This window comes from Peromyscus leucopus, chromosome 15 (assembly GCF_004664715.2).
Source record: "Peromyscus leucopus breed LL Stock chromosome 15, UCI_PerLeu_2.1, whole genome shotgun sequence".
NCBI lineage: Eukaryota > Metazoa > Chordata > Mammalia > Rodentia > Cricetidae > Peromyscus > Peromyscus leucopus.
In genome coordinates this window covers 5,702,723-5,719,559 of record NC_051076.1, presented here as the reverse complement: position 1 = coordinate 5,719,559, position 16,837 = coordinate 5,702,723, and the positions used below count along the sequence as shown (strand labels likewise).

The 16,837-nt window shown below is 50.3% G+C and overlaps 1 protein-coding gene across 1 annotated transcript in view; it reads right to left on the bottom strand.

The window, feature by feature from the left end:
* Hhat (hedgehog acyltransferase) overlaps nucleotides 1-16,837 on the bottom strand; it is a 268,490-nt gene that overhangs the window by 211,987 nt on the left and 39,666 nt on the right. The window contains exons 5-6 of the mRNA XM_028882840.2: nucleotides 9,347-9,541; nucleotides 8,263-8,478 (exon numbers count right to left, since the gene is read on the bottom strand). Of these exons, the coding sequence (XP_028738673.1) occupies nucleotides 8,263-8,478; nucleotides 9,347-9,541 (411 nt within the window). The remainder of the gene's footprint in view (nucleotides 1-8,262; nucleotides 8,479-9,346; nucleotides 9,542-16,837) is intronic.

Sequence of the window (16,837 nt, the reverse complement as noted above, 5' to 3'; positions counted from 1 at the left end):
GGCCACAGCCCAGCCACCACAGCAAGGCCAGAGACGTGCATGGCTCTCCCCCAGGATGACCACCAAGGCCAGAGACGTACATGGCTCTCTCCCAGGATGACCACCAAGCCGGCAGCTCACGCTGCTGCCACAAACCACACGTGGTCTGGACAGCCAGAGCCTCGAGGCCCTCAGACCCGCCAGACGCTCAATCCTCAGCATGACTAGGTCGTGTCTTCTTTTTTCTTTTTTCAAAACTCACTGTGTAGCCAAGGTTGGCCTTGAACTGTGTCTGTGTGTCTGTGTGTCTGTATGTATGTCTGTATGTCTGTGTGTGTGTGTGCGTCTGTGTGTGTGTGTGTCTGTCTGTGTCTCTGTGTCTGTGTGTGTGTGTCTGTCTGTGTCTCTGTGTCTGTGTGTGTGTCTGTGTGTGTGTGCCTGGGTGTGTGTGTGTCTGTGTGTGTGTGCCTGGGTGTGTATGTCTCTGTGTGTGTGTGTCTGTGTGTGTGTGTCTCTGTGTGTGTGCCTGGGTGTGTGTGTGTCTGTGTGTGTGCATACGTGCACCCATGGCGCCATAGACAAACGTCTTCCTTTATTACTGTTTACCTTATTTCTTTGAATCAGAGCCTCTCACTACCCAGGGGCCGCTCTTTAGGCTACACTGCTCCAACAAGCACCCCAGCCGTACCTGTCCTCCCCGGGCACTGGGGTGGTACAGGGTCCCTGGCATACCCAGCTTTCCTGTGTGCTGTGCAGATTCAAACCCAGGCCCCCATCTTACACGGTAAACACATTACCTACTGTCTCCCCGGTCTTGATCTTGAACTTCTGATCATCGTGTCTCTACCTCCCAGGCTGGGATTCCAGGGCCTCATGCCTGCTAAGTAATCACCCTAACAACTGAGCTCCAGCACCAGTCCCAACACTACTGTCTTTACCCCGTCCACCCAGCCTGCTTCCACCTGTCTTTACTCCGTCCACTCTCTGTGAAGTGGTAACAAGTCTCTCTCGGGTGTGAAGTTACATGAATGAGAAGTTCTAGAGCTGACTCCATCTTCTCTACAGTCGGTGTCAACATGTGGTCTCCAGACCCAGCACTTCTGAGACATCAACTCCTATTGCTGGAAGTCTAATTCCAGACGGGTGCGATGACCTGGGACAGATGTGTGAAGTTGGTGCAATGAAGAACCTGTGACCACCTGTTTCAAACAAGTGGCCCGGGATAGCCTGGGCCGTTCTATTTACACAGTTTCAATGGTGTGCATGAACAGTTTTACAATCAAATTTCTTTCCTTAAGTTCCAATAATGTCTACAATAATTGGCAGTTTGCTCCTTTACCTCATTCCCCTTCCTTCCCCCAACTTTCCCTCCGGTGGCTATTACCTACTTGATCCATATTCTAATGTTAGAAGCACAGCGACGAAGTCTTCTAACTAGGCACACCTACAGGCAGGAGAGCGTGCCCAGCTACAGGCAGGAGAGCGTGCCCAGCTACAGGCAGGAGAGCATGCCCAGCTACAGGCAGGAGAGCGTGCCCAGCTACAAACAGGAGAGCATGCCCAGCTACAGGCAGGAGAGCATGCCCAGCTACAAACAGGAGAGCATGCCCAGCTACAGGCAGGAGAGCATGCCCAGCTACAGGCAGGAGAGCGTGCCCAGCTACAGACAGGAGAGCGTGCCCAGCTACAGGCAGGAGAGCGTGCCCAGCTACAGGCAGGAGAGCGTGCCCAGCTACAGCAGGAGAGCATGCCCAGCTACAGGCAGGAGAGCGTGCCCAGCTACAAAGAGGAGAGCATGCCCAGCTACAGGCAGGAGAATGTGCCCAGCTACAGGCAGGAGAGCGTGCCCAGCTACAGGCAGGAGAGCGTGCCTAGCTACAGGCAGGAGAGCATGCCCAGCTACAGGCAGGAGAGCGTGCCCAGCTACAGGCAGGAGAGCGTGCCCAGCTACAGGCAGGAGAATGTGCCCAGCTACAGGCAGGAGAGCGTGCCCAGCTACAGGCAGGAGAGCATGCCCAGCTACAAAGAGGAGAGCATGCCCAGCTGGCAGCATCTGCAGTGACAGCGTCATGGAGAGTGAAAGAGAGTTTTGTCTCTAGTGGTTAATATTTACATCTGGTAAGGTCTGAGTCTCACAATCATCTCACCAGCCGCCGCTGGATGGATTTATTCTACATTCTGTACTGGTCCATCTCTTCCAGGCTTTCCCACTCACCCGATCGTCAGCACAGCTTGGAGACTTACTCTCGGTCGCTGGCACTGCTTATCCCTTGTTCCCACGTCTCCTCCTCTCAACTTCCTGCAGTGCTGGCGCAGCTGTCAGAAATGGGCTTTGTGGGTCTCTGTGATTCTGCTCCGTTCCCTGTTCTAGACTGTGCCCATTAACTCCTGATACTGTCTATTTATTAGCATTTCTCCTAGACTCTTGTGTTTGAAATCATTCTCTCCAGAACAGTTATGCAAATTTGTAATATTATCATGAATTCTTTCAGGCTAGTCACAAGGTGCACTGAAAAGGCAACATCCTGTTCTTAAAAAGCCTGAATGCATGGTCACACTTGAAACATCAAAGGCTTTAGGGGCTGAATCAGGTCCACTCATGAGTATCAGTGTGTGTGTGTGTGTGTGTGTGTGTGTGTGTGTGTGTGTGTGTGTGTAAAAAATAAAAAAAAGATTTATTTATTTATCATATATACAGTATTCTGCTGGCATGTGTTCCTGTGGGCCACAGGAGGACACCAGATCTCATCATAGATGGTTGTGAGCCACCCTGTGGTTGCTGGGAATTGAACTCAGGTCCTCTGGAAGAACAGTCAATGCTCTTAACCGCTGAGCCATCTCTCCAGCTCCATCCACTGTATATTTTTAACAACATCCCTTCTGGCTCGCCCAGAGGAGTGTCATTAGGGGAAGTTTTCCTTTTGTAATAGCTACTTTATCCATAGCTCTGAGAAAGTGGAACTAGGGGCAGCCAGCACTGTGGCTTGTATAGAGAAGGCAGGGAGAGCAGGCAGTACACATGCTCTGGTCATGCCCAGAAGTACGCAGCAAACTGGCTTTGCCAAAACGGGTCAGGTTCTCCAGGGCCTTGCCACAAGGAGAATTTGTTCATGCTATTCTCAGGCCTTGTCCCCCAAAGAAGTCACAGGGCTCCTGGCACCCTATCTCCTGTCCCGCCCCAACCAGCCATTCTCGACCAGGCCCACCCTCCCTACAGTGATTGTCTGGTCCCTTCCAACAGCCCAGCACAATGGCTTCTTCAGAGGCCAAGGATGGCCACTACTCAGACTCCTCTGCTGCGGTGCCCATCAGGCTGGACATGGGGACGGGGAGAGTCTGCTGTAGCCTAATCTTCCCCTGAACTTGCCACATGCTTTTGACTAATCGCGATAACAGCAGCAGTGAGTGTGATAGTATACAAGCATCAAGCCTCATCGCCTCACGGGACCACATCCTCCCCACAACAACCCTGGCTCTGCTGACTTTCCCATCCCACAGAAAAGGTAACTGAGGCACAATGCAGACAGCTCACCAAAACAAAACAGGGATTTGAACCCGGAGCTGGCCTCCACGGTAAGGGTCCCATTTGTACACTGATTGTCTCCAATGGGTAGGGAACATGGCCCTTGGTGAGGAAAGTCCCAAGGAGCATCACTCAGCCTGCCTGTCACCCTATCCAGTCCCCACTGCAGAGTCTGCCTGCTCAGGGAAGACTGAGGCCCCAGACTTTGCAGCAAAGCAAATCAGCAGGCCACCCTGCTTTACCCAGGCCCTGCTGGACTCTGCCTCACAGCAGTTCAGGATCTTAACTCCCCCGAAATACAGCAGGAAACTAGCTGGAGCCTGGGTTCCTGACACTCCACTGGCCAGAAACAGCCTTCGAGGTAAGGTAACGAGGCCGGGCAGTAGGTAAAATGTCTTGTTTGGTGAGTGAGTATTTCACATGCTGTAGAGTAAAGAGGACACGTCTTCCACACTTCCCTCGTATGCGTACATAAATGTATGTGCTAAAAATTGGAGTAACAGATGCAACCTGCAGAGGTGTTCCTCTCTCATTTTAGTACTTGAGATTCCCACGGAGATCCAGCTTGTCCCTTCTGGGTCCATTTCCATGTGGGATGCTGCTGCCCCCTGGTGGTGAAGCCCTCCTCCTGCTCATTCTCCTGAGTTCTTCCATTATCGTTCAAACTCCTCTTCCCAGTCTTTCCCTCCTAGATTACCTCATTACACCCGCAGGCTCCCTCAGCAAATGCAGAAATCACATGGCTTCTTATTCTTTGTGTGTATAATGTATATCACGGGTGTGTGTTCCTGTGAGTACAGGACTATTGAGGCCATGATGCACTCATGGAGGTCAGAAGACAATCTCAGGTGCTGGTCCTTGCCTTCTACCTTGAGACGGGGGTCTCTTGTTCACTGTGTACACCAGTCCAGCTGGCCCACAGACTTCCAGGGGTCCCACCAGGCCCTGGCACCACAGGTATGCACTGCATGTCTAGCTTTATGTGGGCTCAGGGGATCTGAACTCAGGTCTCACATTTGCAAAATAAGTGCTCTGTCCACCAAGCCGCCTCCCCAGACTCTGCCTGGCTTTTTATTTAGTATTTATTTTGTCCTGTGGCTTACTGAGCATTTTATTTTTCTAGGATGGCTTTAATGAATATAGGCAGACCACAGAGGAAGGTTTTGATTTGCCTTTCCAAAGTCCCTACTCTCAGTGACTGGAAAGCATAAGAGAGAAATAAGTAAAACCCCAGTAGACATCAGGTAGTGGTGGTGCACACCTTTAATCCCAGCACTCAGGAGGCAGAGGCAGGCGGGACTCACAGGAACTCTCTGTGAGTCAAGGACAACCTGGTCTACAGAGTGAGTTCCAAGAAAGCCAAGGCTGTTACTCAGAGAAACCCTGTCTCAAGAAACAAACAAACAAACAAAAAGATCCGAGTGGACCCTGAGCTCCTACAGGGTGAGCCTGCCCATTCTCCCTGCTGACACTCGAGGGAATGGCGGTCCTCGGCTAAGGGTTTGGGTGAACCACAGCCTCAAATCTGCCCCCGAGGGCCTGGCGTGGGACCTGACCACACGCTTCCTCCCATTGTTCCTGTTGGACACTGAGGGCTGCAGCTAGAAAGGAGGAGATGAGAAATGCAAAGAATGGCTTTGCATCCCAAGAGTGCAGCTCCCACTGGGCAAAGCTCCCCATGCATGTGACGCAGTTGGGGAGACTCTTTCCTCTGAGCGGCTTTAGTCTACTTCCCCAAGAATTACTGTCTATCCCGGGGGAGGGATGGGGCCGAGGTTTAGTTCAAAAGTTATTGGCTGGAAAGTTGGGAAGAAGCCAAGTTCATAATGTCAAGGAAATTGCAGGAGGCCGGATGTGGAAGGTCTGAGTCGGCCAATCCTGTGCCAGCACCGCCTCACCCCACTCCTCAGACAAACGCAGGACAGTGGTTCTCAGCCTCCCGGAAGCACAAGTCACCCTTCAGGCACCTGGAAAGTCACAGCATTGAGTCCAACCCAAAGCCCGGGTCAGTCATAGGCCTAGGGTAGGGCCTGAGGGCCACATCTCAGTCCTGATGGTGCTGATGCTGCAGACCGGGGACCACACGCGGGGTCAGCGGCCTCACTAACCACCGTCTTTTACACAGTATCTAAGACACAATCTCAAATTCCGATCTACAATCACCTCACGGCCCAAGAACAATCTGAAGGAATCAGTCTGAAGTATGAGGAACCATAGAGCACGCCTGCCCTGGCCGGAGTGCCCGAGACACCAGATGTCTGCTGGGCAAAGGCCTCCACCGACAAGTCTAGAACGCTGCTGTTTCTGTGACACAAACACAGACTTCTGCATGAATATGTGACACTGGAATTTTTAAGATGAAATAAGTCGTTCCTGAGAGCCTTTCTTTTCCCTCACCAGGCATCTGCCACATTGTCACAGAAACAGCAATACTTCTGGTCCTGTGCTCTAAACCATGCTACCAGACATGTGCATGTATGTGTGCACTGTATGAGAGTGCATGCATGTGTGCATCGTATGTGAGTATATGCATGTGTGTGCTGTATAGGAGTGCATGAATGTGTGTGCTGTATGTGAGTGTGTGCATGTGTGTGCTGTATATGAGTGCATACATGTGTGTACTGTATGTGAGTGTGTGCATGTGTGAGCTATATGAGTGCATGCAATGCTTTATGTATGTGTGTGTGCTGTATGTGTGCATGCACAGGTATGCCACACATATATGTAGACATGTGTGTATACACGTGTGTTATATGTGGGTATAGGCATGCATTGTATGTGTACACATGTGCATCCATGTGTTGTGTATACATCTGTGTGTACATGGATGTGCTGTGTATGCCTGTGTGTTGTACATGTGTTACATGCATGTTTTGTGTATACATGTATGTTTATATCTGTCTATACATACTTTCTCCTTCAAGATGGCTCTGCTTTAGTGGAGGCAATGTCCCTTGGGAACCATTGTTTTAGGTTTAACACATGGGTTAAACTCCCTTAAGTATGTCCCAGGAGGCTAGCTGGGGGTGGGGGAGATGTCTACACAGAAGGACAAAGATGGCTTGACCGACTTCTAGGACGAGCTGCTGTGCAGAGAAGGAGCCTGCAGAGCGAGAACGCCCATCGCCTGTGAACATCCTTCAGCTCCATTGGATTTCTCACCTCGGCCTCTAGAACAACAAAAGGCACATAGGCCACCTCACGAGCAGTCGGTGAGCAAGAGGCTGAACTATGTGCCGAACAGCAGGCCTCCCGCTCTTCCCGATTCTTCACGTGAAACATCAGAGTCCAGCTTCCTCCTGCCCTGCCTTCCCTGTCATCCAAACCTCACAGCAGCCAGGAATGGACCAAGTGGCCACCACCCCTGCGCATCAGCCCCCCTTAGCCCTGGATGAACTCAGAGGCCCAGGCAAGTGTCTGCTCAGATCTGCAGCAAGTAGGGAGACGGCATGGGTGAGCACAGCCAACACCCCAAGTCTTAGCCCTCCGCAGGGCTTCTTACTGACACAAAGCAGCCTTCTTCACACTCGCAGTGATAAAATCAAAACACTGATCAGCTCTGTAAGCACTGAAGGTGCCCCATGTCTTGTCAAATGCTCGGCCACGGCTCCACTCTTTGTGTGAATTAAATAATCCATCTCATTAGTATGCGAATGTGCTTTAGCCTTTAATAAATGGTGAAAACTGCATGCATACCAAATAACTGTTTAAAATAAATGTCTTTAAGATTTGTTAGCAATAAAAGCTTGATATGTCTATTTTATGTCTACACACCCAGGTTCGAGTAAAAATTCCTCTGGCAAGATAGGCTTGCAGAAGTGTCTTTGGGGCCATTACAGAAGTTGTTATAAAATTCATTTACTGATTTGCTAGGAAATTCTAGTCATCAAATCAAACAGCAACTTTTAAAATTGAACCCTGGGTCTGTGAGCTGGCTCAGTGGGAGGAGGCACTTGCACATGGCTTCACACACTAAGTTCAACACCCGGATCCTCAAGGTGGCAGTAGAGAACAGAGTTCCTACAGCTGCCCACACAGACACACACACACAGACACACACACACACAGACACACACACACACAGACACACACACACACAGAGAGACACACAGACACACACACAGACAGAGACACACACACACAGACACACACACACAGATACACACACACAGACACACACAGACACACACAGACACACACACAGACACACACACACAGACACACACACACACAGACACACACACACATACAGACACACACACAGACACACACACACACACACATACACACACACACACACATACACACACACACACACACACACAAAACACAAATAAATAAAAATTTAAAGTCAAACATTCTAACGCAATCCAATCCAAAGACACTAACCCAGTACTCACATCCCGAGAATGATGCACAAAGATATTCAAGTCTTTGTTTTCCATGATCAAACCATTCTGTTCCTTAAAAACCTGCAACTCAGAATACAGGATAGCCTGGAATCTGAGCGAGGTCTTCCAGGCGGTATGGCGTAGGAGGATGTCACATCTAAAATGGCCCTAAACACACTTCTGCCATTTTCTACCCCACATTCACGATAAGGCACAAGGGTAACCCCTGCCAGAAACACCACCAATTCGTTACCCGTTAGACTGAATTATTTTGGGTTGTACATTCAGAAGTCTTTTACTATTCCCAAACTGTTTGTGAACTCCACACTCAGTATACAGCCCCACTTGGGGTCCCCCAGAGGACTCTACCTGTCTGAAGAACTCCGGGAAGTTGAGGATGGGCCCGTTGTGGAAGACAGGGTAATAGAAGACATAGGCCAGCAACCACGGGAAGGAATAGGGGGCGCGCTGGGCAGGCGGAGGCTGCCGGCACAGCTCCAGGCTGAAGCTGGTGTAGAACAGGCAGCGCACCGTCAGCGTGAACTGTAGCAGGTAGTATTCATTTTCTGTCTGGTACCACCTCCTCTGCAAAAGCAACAAGCGGAGACAGCCTGTGAGTGAGCAGCAAGGAGGCATCAGCCCGATGCAGGAGTTGCCTGGAGAACCCGGACCATGGCTTCCCCTAGGAGAGAGGCAATGGGAGAAAACAGTGTCCAGGAAATCCCACGGGCAACCAAAGCAAGCAGCGTGAGCTGCCGCGTGGCTGGGCGGTAGAGCACGTGCCTTGCACGTCTGGGACCCTAGGTCCAACCCTTGGCACCAAAAGAAACACTTCATGGCAGTATATACAAGATTCCGAACAAGGGACAGGGCAGGCTGTACACAGAATTAACCACTCAACAGCTATACAGACTGCCTCTTGCCCAATGTCCACCTCCACCAAACACACAACCGACAAACAATGTGTCTGTCAAGATGCCATCCCATGGCACATCAAGGCTTGGTCTGTGACCTTGAGGCAAAACACCCTGTTTTCACTTTCTGTACAAAGTGCTTCTGTGACTAGCTATATGAATGGATAATTAATAAGCTATCCTATCCACTAAGAATAAAGACATCTGTCTGAATGTCTTGGCAGGTTTAAGCATAAAGAGAAGGGAGGGCTCTGTTTCTATCTCTCTGGTCCCATAACATTAACATTACCAAATTGGGAGAAATGGTAACCCTGGATAACCTCACAGGCTCAGACATAAAACCAAGACTGATGAACGCAGATGAGATTGTGCAATAACCCTAGATGGCCACTAGGCGGAGCCCCATGAGAGGCTACTGTTATTCTGAGAGCGGAGAGCCATCTACTGGATCAGAAGCCTTCCTGTGCCCCCCCCTCCCCGCCCCTTCTCCCCCCTGCCCCCCGCCCCCGTGGTAAGGTATGCAGGAGGGGGACACTTACCTTAACTTCCTCCGCACTGTGCAACCTCAGGGTGGAGAGCAGGAGGAGAGAACACAACCAGGATAGGAGCATTGACCGGAACTGGGCCACACAGAAGGCGATGGTGGTGTGGAGAAAGACCATGGCCACTCCGGGAGCCCCCAGAACACACCAGCAGGCCCACATTCCATAGACCATGACGATCCAGGGCCTGTGCTGTAAAAGGATGGTCAAAAGAGAAGGACAGGAGGCAAGTTAGTGAGTGTGGCTAGGAAGGCACCTGTGAGGATGAGGGCAAGCTTTTGTAACCAGTCATCTGCCAGGTCCGCCAGAAATCAAATAGTCTCCCACAGCTCCTGCCTTCAGAGCCTCCTGGACTGGATCCCACAACAGTGAGATGCTCAGCTGACTCCTGAACAGACACAGGAGGGAACCGCCAGCTGGGAAGGCCACATTCCCACACCCTGCAGACAACGTCCTCCAAAAGCCAGAATGAGAATGAGGGTCACAGACACTTCTGGGGAGCCTCAGCAGAACGTGGACATCTGCACCACAGCTTTCTGATGTCTTAGACTTAAAATCAAATACCTAATTACAGCTTTTTGGAGTGTCCAACCGGTGCACGTTCTGCTGAGGACACCTATGGATGCACCCAAGACAAAAACTATGAACTCGCTTGAGGGCCATGAGGCTTTTTTTTTTTTCAATTTCTTTTCACAACTCAATTTTGTAGTCCTTGAGTGTGAACTTTTTAGATGACTGTGTGACCCAGACAAAGCTGAAAGATTGGACACCTTTAACATACTATTTACAGTCAAATTTATGTCACAGAAAAATCTCATCTTCTCAGCTTTCTGTGATGTCAAGATCTCTAACTGACTGACACGTTAGTCCCATTTCAAGAGGATTCTAATCCTATTCTGTTTAATTAACAAGTAACTCCAGTGGTTAACACATCTGTGCTGCCGTGATGCCTCTTCCTGTGTCCAGATGCCAAATCCTCATTTTACAACTGCAATAGGTCTGGGGAGACGGCTCCGTGGGCAGAGCACTTGCTGTGCGCACACGGGACCCGAGTTCAGACCCAGTGCCTACGCAAAGCCATCTTGCTAGCATGCATCTGCAGCCCCAGCATCCTACCGGGAGGCGAGAGGCAGAGGCAGGGAATCCCTAGAACCTGAAGCACCCAGCAGTGAACAAAAGACCTGCCCCAGGTGGGACCCGAGGTCCAATGCTGCGGGTTGTCCTCTAATTTCTACACAGCCCTAGTGGCACAACGGTGCCTGCACTCATACACACAGACATACATCATACACACAGACATACATCATACACACACACACACACACACACACACACACACACGCACGCACGCACGCACACACGCACGCACGCACGCGCGCACACACAAAGATAAATAATTTTTTAAACGGCAGTAGAGGGCCAGCAAGTTGGCTCAGTGGGTAAAACCGCTTGTCACCAATGTTCCGAGTCCTGTGATGTGAGTTTAATCCCCATGTGCAGGTGGAAAGGAAGAACCATTTCTAAAGTTGTCCGCAGACCACACACACAGCATAAACACACACAACAAAAAAGACTGCAATGAAGAGATGAGCGTGTGTCTGGGTAGGAGAGTGCTCACCTGGCACGTGCCAGGCCTTTGGTGTGATCCCTAGCTTTACCAAAAATAAAGAAAAGAAAAAAGCAGTAAGGTTTTTTTTTCATTTTATTTTATGTGTACAGTGTTTTGTCTGCATGTATATGTGTGCACTGTGTGTAGAGCTCACCGGAGACGGTGGAGTTACAGAGGGTTGCGAGCTACTGTGAGGGCGGAGAACTGAACCTGGGTCCTCTTAACTGCTGGGCCTCCTCTCCAGCCCCCAGGTTTTAGTATGAAGGGGCAGTTTGTCAGCGGTGTCATGTCTGAAGCTTTGCGTCACCATGAACTACCTGCATGATCTTCAGCAAGTTCCCGAAGCTCTCAGGCTCTCTCTGCACACAGAACTGGAGCAGTCACTATCTCACAAGGTCACCATGAGTGCAGTGGAATTGTGTGTGAACCACACTTAGTATGCACACGCAGAGTAAGGGCCCCTCCCCAGCTGTGTCTATAGTTCAGCTGACAGAGCGCTTGCCCGATGCACAAGCACTCTGTTCAAGCCCTGGCACTTTACAAAATGAATACAGTGGCACGTACCTGTAATTCTAGTACTCAGGGAGAGAGGCAAAGGGTAAGAAGTTCAAGGTTATCCTCAGCTATATAGTGAGACTGTAACTAGCCTGGACTATAGAGGGCACTGTCTCAAAGAAAAAAAAAAGTGTGATGTTGTAAGTGTGATGCATTTTGAATGATGGGTTTTCAGAGAATTTTCAGAACTATAAAGTCAGATGAGTGAACTTAGGCCTTCTGGTGGAAATTGGGAGCTGAGCCTGGCAGCCCAGGGCCTGCCCTCCCAGCTCCTCAGGAGGCGGAGGCAGGAGAATCCACAAATTGAAAACCTGCCTGGGCAACTCAGTGAGACCCTGTCTAAAAACAAAAAGTAGACACAGGACTGAGAGCGTAGTTTAGCGGCATAGGGATTGCCGAACACACATGTGGTCAGAGGTTCAGTCCCCAGGATGGCCAGAGAGACAGACAGACAGAAAGACAGAGGAGACAGAGATAACCGGATGCAGGGCAGGCCTGGAGTGTAGCTTGCCCATCTTGTCCTAAGTGTAACCCTTCCAAGCTGCCGCCCACATACTCCTCTTCTACAGACCTATATTCCAGCTCAAGAGAACGTCTGAAATGTGAGACTAAGTCAGCCACTTTTGCGTTCCAAGAAAACCAGTGAAATGTGAAGTTCTTTTTTACGGTTTTTTCCATCCTGCTAACCACAGAAAACAGCCACATAAATTTGCTTCAAACTTTCCCCAACTCTCCCACCTCTGGGCAGAGTCCAATTTCCAGAAAGGAGGTTGCCAAAGACTAATTTAGCACATGGTTTTAACAAGTGGCGGGGAAAGGTTCTTTTCAACACAACCTACAGCATGTGCTATGGAGACTGCAAGCATGTCTACACACGTATGCATACACAGTCACACTTTTAGTAAGTGCCATTTGATCTGCTTGGGAAAAACCTGTTTGCTGAGCTTCATTGGAAACTCACCACAGACAGAAGCTGCTCCAACTTGGAGCTGAAAGAGTCTTCAGAAATACCTAACCAGCCACGCTCCAGGGAGTCTATGATGGATTTGACAGAGCCCACAATGGCCATTTTGTGTGCAGACAAATGCTCCCCACACCCTCATGCGGGCAGACAACACTGGGTGCTGTCCTGAGACCACATGGGAAATACTCTTCCACTGACCTCGGACTCCCCAACGTTTGCACTGCCGTCACCCTCCCCACCACACACATCCTGAGGATGTGCAAACCAGAACGCTACTAAAATGCTCATGCACAAAGTTAACATGTTAAAACGACACTGGCCTCCCTGCCCACCCCAAACAGTATTAAAACCCAGATACAGCATGGCCAGCCCCGAACTGATACCAGAGCAGGGAGGGGAACCCCCACTGCCATCACCACAGTCCCTGCCACACACAGACTGGAATCAGTGCTACAGAGAAGGGTCGGAGACACTAGGGTGGCAGGTCCATAAGCAGAGGCCTAAGCAACCCTCCCCCACCCACCTTCACTCTGATGTGCTTATGTAGGGTCCAAGCACTTGTCTACCTCCTAGATACATATGTATGAAACCAATCACATGAACCAGGACAGAACTGTTGTAACTTTTCAAAAGTAAAAATTAAAAAAATTAAAAAAAAATAAAAAATAACACGCATCGCCGGGCAGTGGTGGCCACGCCTTTAATCCCAGCACTTGGGAGGCAGAGGCAGGCGGATCTCTGTGAATTCGAGGCCAGCCTGGGCTACCAAGTGAGTTCCAGGAAAGGCGCAAAGCTACATAGAGAAACCCTGTCTTGAAAAAGCAAAAAAAAAAAAAAAAAAAAAAACCACGCATCAATGCTTCTAACTTGTCATTAAATGGGCCAGAAAGTTCTTTCCTGAGTTCTCAGGGATCTGAACAGATACACGAAACTTTGGTCACATGCTCTATGTCAGTCTCAGGTTTCTTTAAAACGTCAATTTATTTTTCTCTTGTGGCCCTCCCCCATTGATCATTAATTGAGAAAATGCCTTCCAGCCCTGTGTACAGCCAGATCTTATGGAGACATTTCCTGCATTGAGGTTCCCTCCTCTCAGATGGCTTTAGCTTGTATCAAGTTGACGGAAAACCATCCAGCATACCCATCTAGAAGTCAAAGTAGCCCAGTTCATTCGCATGAGACTCAAGTGAGAACTGTGATTGGTGATTACTGATTTCTAGAAAAGAAGGCACAAGAATCCGAACTCTTCCCCAAGCTTCCATCACCCCGCCCAGCCCTCCCCAGGATAAATAGGGCAGGTAGGTGGATGGGTGGCTGAGTAGATGGATGGGTGGGTAAGACAGATGAATGAAATGGATGGATGGATGATGAGTGGGTAAATCAATGTACGGATGGATGGGTAGATAGATGGGTGGTAGAGAGGAGAATGGGTAGATGGGTAAGCATCCCCAAGTCTTCAGATTTAACTTGACAGAAGACAAAACCAGCATCAAAGTGTTGGGCTTTGATCCACTAATCTAAAAGTCTACCATCTTCCACACCTCAGATTCCACCTTACCCCTGAGAAAAGGCTTCCTTCTCCGCCAGTACAGACAAAGGCATCCCTTCACAGCTCATGACCTGCCACCCGCTTCCACTCACACCCACCAGTACACAGCAGCCTGGTACCAGCCTCAGAGAGGATGCCTCTAACAGTAAGTTCTGCCTGTCACCCCATCACACTGGGTATGGTGCTAACCCAGGACACTAACTAACCGTTAGTTAGACTTATGCCCACGCTAGAATTGGCACCAATGACAAAGTCAGAGCCCAGCCTTAGAAAACACTCTGGCAATGGCCCCTCTCATGCCACTCTGTGTTTGCTCCAAGTACCTGTGCTGCAAGAACCAAGTGGTAACCAGATGTGCTTCAGATGCCCTTGCTAGCTTATGTCTGTATCGAAGAGTGAGAGCTCAAAGCTTGGTCGGCACCCCCACTGGCAATGGATCAGACCACATCTGCCAAGAAACCACTCAGTGAAGCACTGTTTGAGAATAGAGAAAGGGACATGGCTTGTTACATTTTATTTCAATTGAAGTAAGTATTGAAATAAATAAATAGAACTATATCTCACATAAGAAAAAGTATATACATATATGAAGTCTCCCCTCAAAGAAGAAAAAGTAATCTACTCCATCTGAGTCCAGACAGCTGCATCCCACTCAGCTCTTCATGGGAGTAAAAGACAGTGGGCCCTTATCCAGGGAACTTCCTCTCCTTAGACAGGCATTAATGGAAGGAGTAGAGCAAGTTCCAGGAGAAACACCAGTGCACAGGGTTCTATTTGTGTGTGGATCTGACACTCCTCAGGGAGAGACTGCTCACCCCACAAAGGGCCAACCCCAGAGGACCAGGTTCCTCAGCCCGGTGCACACCCAGCAGGGAGGACCTGAGTCACGGGGCCACGACTAACCATGCCATTCTCCAGCCAGACCACAGCAACAAAAGCATGGAGCCCCACAGCAGACCAGCCTTCTCAGAGCTCCTACAGGGTCATTTTAGTTCTGAGGGCAGAGAACACGGCGTCTCGGGTGGTGGGAAGCCACAGAGGCATGAGAGGATAGAGGCATCTGTGACCTGCCCCCACAAAGTCCAATCATAACAGACCCTCAGCCAGAGCTCAACCATTACTCAGCCTCCTTTGGTCTCCTCACAGAGCTTGGAGGAAACCCAGAGAGGGGCTGACCTGGAGGAAAAGCATTTAATTTCAGCCAAGGAGCTCAAGGGAGAGCTTTATTACTTTTATTATTTTACATGACCAGAGGAAGGGGGGAGGAGGGAAAAGGAGGCAGAGAAGAAGGAGGGGAAGGAGGAGGGGGGAGGACTATGCTCCTGGAAGTAGCCTTGCCCTCATTGGGAGGTGGTGGCCATCCTGGATGGAGGTGGGAAGCATTCTTCTGGAGTCAGGGCTGTGACCAGAAGCCAACTGGTGACTCCCTGCCCGCCCCTCCGCCTCCAACTGCACTGCCCAGGTTTCAGTATGCCCCAGGGGACCACAAAGTAGACACAGCTGCAGCCCAAATCTTCCACCCTAAAAAAGCACCAAACGCAATCCTGCCAATGACGGCCACGAGGAACACTCCATCCAGGTGGTGAGAGGCTGGGACTGCTGTGGCCAAGGTCTGCGACCAGGCTCACAGAAAGGCCAAGCCGCCGGACAAAGAAGCACTGTGGCCCAGCTGCAAACAGACCTGCCAGCCAGCTGCCTCCCAGTGCAGCCTTGGCCACACAAGGGTGAGACACATTGCAAGGTGACTCAGCTCTCACTCTGCCTCCTCCCCAGCATGGGGTGAGACGTGTTCTGCAGAGGTTAAGCGAGTTTACCTTCCCAGCCAGACCTGACAGCACCACATAGGAAGCGGAACATGGTAGCTCCACTTCCCAAGTCAGAACTGCAAATCCACGTCCTGGGAGGCTTCCGACTCCAGAATAGCCAGCGTGCCCGGCCTGCTCCTTGCCCTCTGCACTTGCTGCAAATGGGGTAGCCACCACCATGCCAGGCATGGCTCGGTAACCAGCACTGCTTCATTTCTGGCTTTCCAGAGCTGAAACAGAGCGGTTCAGAACACACACAGTCACAGGCCCAGACCCCGCCTCTGTCCTCGAGGACTGTGGACCCTATCAACACTTCCCTTCTTTGCTCCAGTGTGAGGGGCTGAACCCAGGTCTCCACACCCTAGGCACAACCACAGCTCTGCCAGCCTGCCCCACTTCTTTCTTGAATACCACATAGAAACTCCTAGGAGCAAATACCAGAGGACAAGAGCAGCCGCCACCAGGTCCTTGGCTCTGCCCACCTGCAGACACGACAGAAAACACTGCTTAGCGGTCACTCCCCAGGAGCCAGTGCCACCTCCACTGCAGATCTGAAGACCGTGCTCAGAGGCCAGAGTGACTTACGCTGACAGACTTGATGGTTGCACACACTCTGAACCACTCCAAGCACGAGTTGTACACCATGCATTCGACCAGCCTTGGCTAGGATGATATTAATATTAAAAATAAAGCACACACATTTTCCTTGTTGTTACCCCCCATATACCACTGTATCACAGCTATTCAACTTCTGTATTGTATTAGAAATTACAAGCAAGATGTTGAGAGGATGTGTGCTGGTTATCAGCAAATGTCACGCCATTTTATATCAGGGCCTTGGGGGCCAGTGAGAGCACTAAGTCCATAAAGGTGTCGGATACCGTGCCTGACAACACAGGTTTGACCTCCTGGTCCCACATCATGGAAAGAGAGAACTGACCACAGCAAGTGTCCTCTAACCTCCACATGTACCATGGGTCATGCACAAACACTCAAACACATACAC